Source organism: Haliaeetus leucocephalus, unplaced genomic scaffold, assembly GCF_000737465.1.
Source record: "Haliaeetus leucocephalus isolate CR32 unplaced genomic scaffold, Haliaeetus_leucocephalus-4.0 Scaffold517, whole genome shotgun sequence".
NCBI classification, from domain to species: domain Eukaryota; kingdom Metazoa; phylum Chordata; class Aves; order Accipitriformes; family Accipitridae; genus Haliaeetus; species Haliaeetus leucocephalus.
Window position 1 is genome coordinate 8,437,417 of NW_010972953.1, and position 9,043 is coordinate 8,446,459.

A 9,043-nucleotide genomic window follows, 5' to 3' on the forward strand; every position below is an offset into this window, starting at 1 on the left:
ATTCTCTAATTTAGTAAAGGCTGATACAAGAAATCAATAAGGAAAACAGAATGAGGAGGAAAGTAATTTCTCAGTTTTGTTTCATCTATTCAGTGTCCATGAGTCAGAACTGCCCCTGTCAAGCAGTGATCCAGACTTCTCAGGAAGGGCATATGAAGGGCAAGGAATAGTCCATCCAAAAATGAACAGGTGAGGCATGAAATGTTCTTTGTTCCACTGCTAGAATACACACTTCTCTTTGCTCAGAAGCATGGGCTCACACAGAGACATTTTGGTGTGGCATGGGTACTTCTGCAACAGTCACAAACTGTCACTGCTCTTATTTTTATGCAATGCGAGTAGAAATGTTCCTAAAACTAATTATCTTTGGCACAGATATGGACATATCAGTCCATCTAACCAACCAAACCTACTGAGGACATTAGGTCAGTATAAGTGCTATCTACAATACCTGTTGATTGAAGCCATGTTTCTCTTCTATGACAAATGTGTTATATAAACTCCATGGGAGACCAGTCACTGCACTGAAGAGTGTTGCAAGCAGCAGAAATACCAATGACTGAACAATCTAAAGAAAAATATAAAAATAAATCTGGTATTTACTGACTTGTACTAACATTAATATTCTGTGTGTTAAAAATTGATTTTATGTCAGTGGTTTAACTGAAACTGGTTAGAAGATGAAGCTAGATCAATTCACAGAAATAAGACTTTTGTGATGATTATATTACTGATCACTGGAATAGCTTACTATATTAAAGAAAGAAAAAAAAGTACACTGACGAAACAGATTTAAGTAAAAACTAAGGATTTGGGACAAGAATTTAGATAGATGCCTCATCCACAGCACAAAGACAACATAACCAGTAGCCTCAAATTTCTTACCTTTTTACTGTGCAGGAAGATCACATCTAGGATTAGTAAAAAGACAACACCCAAACAAAAAGCCCCCAAAACCCCAACCCACCATCTCATTTGACTCACGTAACTTTGAGACTTTTATGTTTTTATCATTTTAGGCTATTTTAATTAGTAAGCTAATTTAAAAGTCACATACCGTTATCAGTTCTCAGACTCACCTAATCATTGTGTTCATCAGAAAATATCTGTTATTTTTACTATATTGTACCCACTTTAAGTAAATGCAAGCTTAAAAATAAAAAATATTATAACAGTGTAGTTCACAGACCAAATATTTTCACTAAAATTTAAAGACTGCTTACCTCATATTCTGGTCCAAACCCAGCACGACCAGAGATCTGACCAGACAGATTCCAAAGAAAAGGAATTCCTCCACAGAGCAGAATCATCTTGAAAACAAAAATACACATCACAGAGGCAATATGAAACAGACCGTCATGTTATTCTACTAAAATTTCAGCATGATAAAGACCTTTTAAGGGTGAATGAGAAAAGTTTTATAATTAGGCTTTTTGTCCCCCTCTGATCTTAGCAGTGCATAAAGAAAGCCTAGAATATTTGGCAATGGTTCATTTTACTTTACAGAAGTAGAGATCAGGTTAAGCTTTTTTTTTTGCCTGGGAAATACTAGCATACTTCCAAGCCTATTTACTGTAGACTTTGCTGCTACATTGGCTCAGACATGAGGTATATTTTTCAGAAGACCTTAAAACTCATTTGCCCTAGGGTTGTAGAACATACCATCTCTAGGAGGGGTATGCGAAATTCAGCAACTTGACTGCACTGGGACAAACTTGCCTGCATTCCACATTGCCTACCAAGAGAAAGGCATTCAGAATAAGGTCGTAATTTCACTTTCAGTATTAGTGCTGCTTCAACCATTTTAAGAAAGCTTCATGCACTCTTTCTTGTGCCTGCCTCACCACATCTCCTCGTGCCTGTCTCCTGGCATACAGGTTGCCAAGGAACAGGGAGTGGACTACTTGGGACACACCATCATCAAAGAAATGCTTGAGACAGAGCTACTAAGCAAGTGCTAACTGTAGTTCAGGGCAGGGTCTGGTAGTGTTTGTTAAACAGCTTGACTTCTAAATGTTTCACATTTACTTTCTTAGCAAGTGATGCATCACTATGTATATAAAAATCAATCTTCAAGTAGGAAGCCTTCCAGTATGGACAGTACCAGATTTTTATTTACTTATTTATTTTTAAAAGGCTTACTTTTTTATAACCTAAATATCAGGGTGCATTCTGAGTGTCAGCAGGAGATGGAAAGGACCAAAGCAAGCTTGTTTCTCCTTTGCTGGCTACCTCTAAGTTTCAGAGCTGGAAATCCCAGAAGTACCAAGCCCCGAACAAAGACAGCTATTAGCATGATGTTGATACTACTTATTAGTTAAAAAGAAACCCACATAATTAATGGCTGAAATAAATCAAAGCATACTAGTAATTCCAACACAGCATCTCCCCTCCAATTAACTTCCTAGGTTAATGAATCATATTTCTGCCTACTAAAAGCAAAATGTTGCAAACCTCATATAATTTCATCAACTTTGGCCACTACGGCCTCTTTCAAGTTCAGGCAGTCCCCAAAGCCAATAAAGGATGCAGTTTATGATTTAAGGAAGTGGCAAATCCAGACCGTAGAGGCCACCTCACTGAGCTCTGCTGGAATCTGATAATCCCAGGACAGATTCTGAGAAATGGACACAGCTCAACATCACAGAATGGAGTAAGTCACCCTCGTGTAGAGAAGCAGCTGCACATACCCTACACACCAGGGGTATCAGCCCGATTGTAGAATAGAATCATAGAATCATTTAGGTTGGAAAAGACCCTTAAGATCATCAAGTCCAACCATGAACCTAACACTGCCAAGTCCACCACTAAACCATGTCCCCAAGCACCACATCCACACATCTTTGAAATACCTCCAGGGATGGCGATTCGACCACTTCCCTGGGCAGCCTGTTCCAGTGCTTGACAACACTTTTGGTGAAGAAATTTTTCCTAATATCCAATGTAAGCCTCCCCTGGCACAACTTGAGGCCATTTACTCTCATCCTATTGCTTCTTACTAGGGAGAAAAGACCAATACCCACCTCACTACAACCTCCAGCCTCACCAATGCCGAGTACAGGGGAACAATCACTTCCTTGCTCCTGCTGGCCACACAACTTCTGATACAAGCCAGGATGCTATTGGCCTTCTTGGCCACCTGGGCACACTGCTGATTCATATTCAGCTGGCTGTCGACCAACACCCCCAGGCCCTTTTCCACCAGTCAACCTTCCAGCTACTCTTCCCCAAGCCTGTAGAGCTGCATGGGGTTGTTGCGATCCAAGTGCAGGACCCGGCACTAAGCCTTGTTGAACTTCATACAATTTGCCCTGGGAATGAGGAATGTATGAACAAGCTGCCTGAAATGTAACAAGCAATAATAGCCTTACTTACAACCATACCATTGCTGCAGCCTTCAGACCAGAGGTTATTTTCCCTATTAGGAGATACGCAGCAGCCATGACAGCATAAGGGTATGCAGGAAAAGGTTCATACAGTATGTTTTCTTTTTATTAGGTTGATCACAGTAAGTGGAAAAAGCAGGCAGGTTTTTTTGGAAACACAAGCTCTTCTTCAAGTCTGAAGTGAAGCCAGCAGACTTCAGTACAACTGAGAACAAGTTCTCAAAACCTAGGAAGATGCATATCAAGTCTAGAGGTGTTAGCAGTAGCAGATGGAAGAAGATTAGAATGAGCTGGATACTCAGTGTCTCTGTTAAGTCCACTGTACACAGCTGGAAGTTTTCAATGTTTCACAAGCAATTATCTCAAAAAAATAAATCACCTTGGTTCTCTATCCCTACCATTTGGACTACTCTAAAGGTAATGACTACTTTATCACTCAGACTGCTCCAGCTGCTAAGTCAGCTCTGAACTTTATTCCAAGCTTGTATTATCTTTTCAGTGTATAGTTGCCATTACTGACCAGAAGCAGCTCTATATGCCTCCAAGACCGTCTATTTTTTTTAGACCAGTTAGTGCAGTTGGGAAAGTACGATTACCTAGATTTTTTTCTGATCTTTAAAACATACCAAAAAAAGGTACCATAAGGATGTGTTCCAACTCTGAATTTTCCAAGAAAACCTCTTGTCCTGGGATGACAATGGATTGGGGGGGGCAGGGGGGGGAAGTAGAATTTCCATTCAAGTGTAATTTTCCCTTTGCAGGAACAAAATAATCAGAGAAACCTGAGGGTGTGCTTTCCTAGGGAGAAGGGAACATAAGAAGTGTGTTAACAAGGAACAAAATTTTAAAGGACAGGAATTCTAAACACGAGGGCAGCAGAGAGGACTAGCTGTGGAGATTTTCCAAAGCTCACAGCTGGCTATGATATACTTCCCTCATTTCATTCCAAATGGGACCTGAGTGTTCAACCACAAACACAAATTTTGTGACTTTAACATAAAATTTGTTAAGGAAGCTCTACAAAACTCTTTCAAAAGTCCAGGGCAACGCTGCACAGAAGGAAGTGCCCAGCACCAGAGAAGTAATGTAAAATGGTCTACAGAACTCCATAAAGAAACCTGCTGCAGGGGAGACTGGTTATCAGGGATGCTATATGGTTGTAGATTATTTAGCTCTAGCTAAGCAAAACTTATATTAATGGAGCCATAACGAAGAAGTGAGATGTAGGAGCCACTGGACTTGCGTTACCTTGCTTCCACAAAGCTCTGCAACCTCTGTAGCAAATCTGCGAATGCAGGCAAAGCTTGGACATCTAATAGCTTGCAGGCCCATTAGCAACCCTCCTGGGACAGCTCACTCCCAGTCCCAAACTCAACAAGTTCTGGGATACAGAATCCCAAGCCCACAATCCATCAAGCCCAAGTAGGAACACTAACTTCTTGTTCAGAAGATGAAAATGACTGTCAGTACTAGTAGAACATGGGCATACAGTATCTCAGCTGACTGCTCTGAGACCTGCTTATTCAGACCAGTGCTTGCTTAATTAGCTGGGAGCTTTAACTCACATATTCCATGTTTTTTTCCTTGGCTTTTGTTCATCAGTGATACTGCAACACAAAAAGCAGAGCACCACAATCAATTCAATAGCAGCAGCAGCAGTTTGAGACACAACTCCTTCCCAGCTGTTTATAACCATCACAGCTGAAACAGTGGAACAACATAGAAGCTAAGATGCTTGACTTAGTAACAGGTTTTGACTGCTGCTTAGGAAGCACCACCATAAGCCTGGGTTTTGTGGCTCAGTTGTGGAAGACAGCTGGATGCAATAATTTCTTTAACAGACCAATCAGCTGCCAAAATCATTGTGGACCTGTTATTACAGTAACAGGGACAGAACAGAAAGAAAAGATCATGAGAGAAAGCAAAGTCTGTGCTTTTCCTACACAGGCACAATCACAGAATGGTTTGGATCAGAAGGGACCTTTGAAGATCACCTGGTCCAACCCCCCTCCCATGGGCAGAGATATCTTTCAATAGATCAGGTTGCTCAAAGCCCCATCCAGCCTGACCTTGAACACTTCCAATGACGGGGCATCCACAACTTCTCTGGGCAACCTGTTCCAGTGTCTCACCACCCTCATTGTAAAAAATTTCTTCCTTATGTCCAATCTACATCTATCCTTTTCCAGTTTGAAACTGTTGCTCCTTATCCTGTCACTACAGGCCTTGGTAAACAGTCTCTCTCCATCTTTTTTTTTATAAGCCTCCTTTAAGTATTGAAAGGTCACAATAAGGTCTCCTCGGAGCCTTTTCTTCTCCAGGCTGAACAACCCCAACTCTCCCAGTCTTTCTTCATAGAAGAGGTGTTCCTGCCCTCTGACCATTTCTGTGTCCCCCCCCTCTGGACCCACTCTAACAGGTCCATGTCTGTCTTGTACTAGACACCCCAGAGCTGGACACAGTACTCCAGGTGGGGTCTCATGAGAGCAGAGTAGACGGGGGAGAGTCACTTCCCTCCACCTGCTGGCCATGCTTCTTGTGATGTAGCACAGGGTACAGTTGGCTTTCTGGGCTGCAAGTGCACATTGCCAGCTCATATCCAATTTTTTGTCACCCAGTATCCCTAAGTCCTGCTCTGCAGGGCTGCTCTCAATTCATCCACCAGTCTGTACTTATACTGGGGACTGCCCAGATCCAGGTGCAGGATCTTGCACTTGGCCTTGCTGAACTTCATGAGATTTGCACGGGCCCACTCCTCAAGCCTGTCAAAGTCGCCCTGGATGGCATCCCTTCCCTCTTGCATACCAACTGCACCACTGAGCTTGGTGTCATCTGCAAACTTGCTGAGTGTGCACTCAATCCCACTATCTGTGCCACCGATGAAGATATTAAATAATATTTGTCCCAGTACAGATCCTTGAGGGACAACACTCCTTACTACTTGGACATTGAGCCATTGGCTATAACTCTTTGGACGTGGCCATCCAGACAGTTCTTTACCCATCTACCAGTCCATCTGTGAAACCCATATCTCTCCAATTTGGCGGCTGGAATGCTGCGGGGGACCATAACAATTGTAGGCCTGTGTGAAGATAAGCACTGACTGCTGATCAGCTCTTTGTTTTGCAGGGCACTAAATTCAGTGGCAAGAGAGGCTCGTTCTAATCACGTATTTTTTTTAAAAGCAACAAGGGAAGCTGTTTTGGCTAAAGCTCTTGAAATCAAAATAAAGCTTCAGAACCTTTTGACTTGTTGCACTTGCTAGGGGGTACTATCTCACCTCGTCCACTAATCCACTGTTGGGAGTATATCTTCATTTTTCAAATGAAATACTGCCTCTAAAGTCACTCAAAAACATAGAAGCTTTTCGAATTCACACAAAAATTGTCCTGAGTTTTTAGTGTACCAAAAAGCCCAACAAGAAGAATATAACAGCTATACTGACACGTGTAACAACATTTTTACAAGTTCATACAAAATGAAACAATGTACAGGTTAGGCTGCGCAAAACAGATTCGGAAATGCGAAAGTTAAGAGGGGTCACAGTTCTTAAGTACTGGTTTCACATCACAGTTATACAGTTACATGACTTTATACTATTTTACAATGACTCAGCACTGCATAGAGAAATTATGTGCTGTCTGAATAATCCCTTTTTATACAGCAAATACAGCCACAAACAAGAAACAAAGAACCCCAGGCCTTCCAAATTTCAGTGTTTGATGTAAGATGCCAGAATGCCAACAGTGCAGCTGCACAGGATCACTAAGAATCAAAGTATTTCACAGTTTAAGTACATGAAAAGTATCATATGAATGCTAGATCAGCTCAGGTACTTACGGTGCCCTCAACCTCTGAATACAGGCCTGACCAAAAGCTGAAAGTACTTTTGTCCAGCTGATACAGACGAGATTTTTCAAATGTTTCTGAATCCATAATCTGTCCTAATTCCTGTGGTACGTGCGTTGTTGTTCTATACACCCGTCTCTGAAAATTTGGAAAAGAAACTTAAAGTCTACATCCAATATTTTTAAGGAGATAAATAAGATGTAAAAGTCACATAACATAATCACATGGGCCACCACAGAAAGTAAAAAAATACCCAAACAACACACAAACCAAGAAATATTCCTAAATTCCTGTTTTCTATCAAGTTCCAAATATAAAACTGAAGCATAATTATTACATTATAACCCGAAACTGTCACCTACATATTAATTTATTTCCAATATAGTTACTAGATAAAGATCACACACACTCATTTTTCCACAGGATATGACTTACTGCACCACAATAACAACTAAGCAGAGTTTAAAACTAAACACTAGATCCTCCCATGAAAACCACACAACTTCACCAGAAAACGTATGTATGATGTGGCTGCATAAATGAGGTGCTATTTCATTTTTGGTAAAGAACTCACCACTTCTTTAAAATTTTTAAAGACGAAAAGTCCTTATTCCATCCACTGCCTTATCTCATTTCAGTATATTTATCCCTCCTCAAAGGAAGAGTTCTTACACTTTGTCACTTTAAGATACATTCTTCCTCTGACCGGAGTACTGGGCTGCAGTCTCACAGGCTGCTTAGCTGATCTAAAGGCTCACAAGTGGATGCAGCATTGCTTCCTGCCCTCCCAGCAGTGTTCTCCCCAGCTGTGCTGGGTCTGGCTGGGATGGAGTTAATTTTTTCATAGCAGCCTGCATGGTGGTATGCTTTGCATTTGTGGCCAAAGCAGTGTTGATAACACACCAGTGTTCTGGCTACTGCTAAACAGTGTCAAGGCTTTCTCTCTTCCCCAGTGAGCAGGCTGGGGGTGGACAAGAGGCTGGAAGGGGACACAGCCAGGACAGCTGACCTGAGCCCAGCAAAGGGATATTCCATGCTATATGTTATACTCAGCAATAAAAACTGAAGTAGAGGAAGAAGAAAGGGGAGGGGGAGAGGGTTTGACTTCCGAGGTGGCTGTTACTTCGGAGACTGGCCAGGCATCGGCCTGCTTGTGGGAGGTGGTGAGCAACTGCCTTTGGAGCCCTTGTGGGGGCTTTTTGCCTCCTCCTTCCTTCACTTTAATTAAACTGTCTCTACTTTGACCCATGAGTTTTCTCATTTTTGCTCTTCCTGCTCTCTTACCTGTCCCGGGGGAGGAGGACAGAGCTGCTGGGTAGGTGCTGGGCTGCTGGTTACCCCACCACACCCGCGCTTTTCAGATCCTTCTATGAACTCACTTAACTCGTTGATGTGACGGCGAGTGTCCCTGCCAGCCCGCTAAAACAAGCGCGGTACAGTGCCTTGGTTCATCTGAGGGAGTGCAGCCGGTCCACAGAAAAACAGCCGTGCTCCAGAGCAGGGGCAAGTGTGAGCAGACGCCGACGCCGAATGGGGCAGGACCCCGCTCGGCAGAGCTGCCGAGAGCTTCGCCATCCGGCGCTGAACCCCCAAGGGGCGCACAGACGGACGCGGCGGGCCCTTTCTCCCTCTCAGGCCGCTCTCACAGCCTGCCGGCGGCAAACCGCTTCCACCCACAGGTCGCGGGCGAGCAGGGCTGACACCGCGCCTCAGCCCCGCTGCCTCGGCCGGGACAGGGCCAAGCCCTCCCCAGGCAGGCGACAGACGAAGCTGAGCTCCGCGCCGCTCGGCCCCGGCCCCGGCCCCGG

The 9,043-nt window shown here is 43.3% G+C and overlaps 1 protein-coding gene across 4 annotated transcripts in view; it reads right to left on the minus strand.

Moving 5' to 3' along the window:
* Nucleotides 1-9,043, minus strand: part of ZMPSTE24 (zinc metallopeptidase STE24) — a 23,433-nt gene that overhangs the window by 14,146 nt on the left and 244 nt on the right. For 2 of the 4 annotated variants that reach the window (XM_010576291.1, XM_010576290.1), the window contains exons 2-4: nt 7,227-7,373; nt 1,224-1,310; nt 452-568 (exon numbers count right to left, since the gene is read on the minus strand). In XM_010576291.1, the coding sequence (XP_010574593.1) occupies nt 452-568; nt 1,224-1,310; nt 7,227-7,373 (351 nt within the window). Of the gene's footprint in view, nt 1-451; nt 569-1,223; nt 1,311-7,226; nt 7,374-8,519; nt 8,978-9,043 lie in introns of those variants that run through there. The other 2 variants (XM_010576293.1, XM_010576292.1) reach the window with 2 other exon arrangements.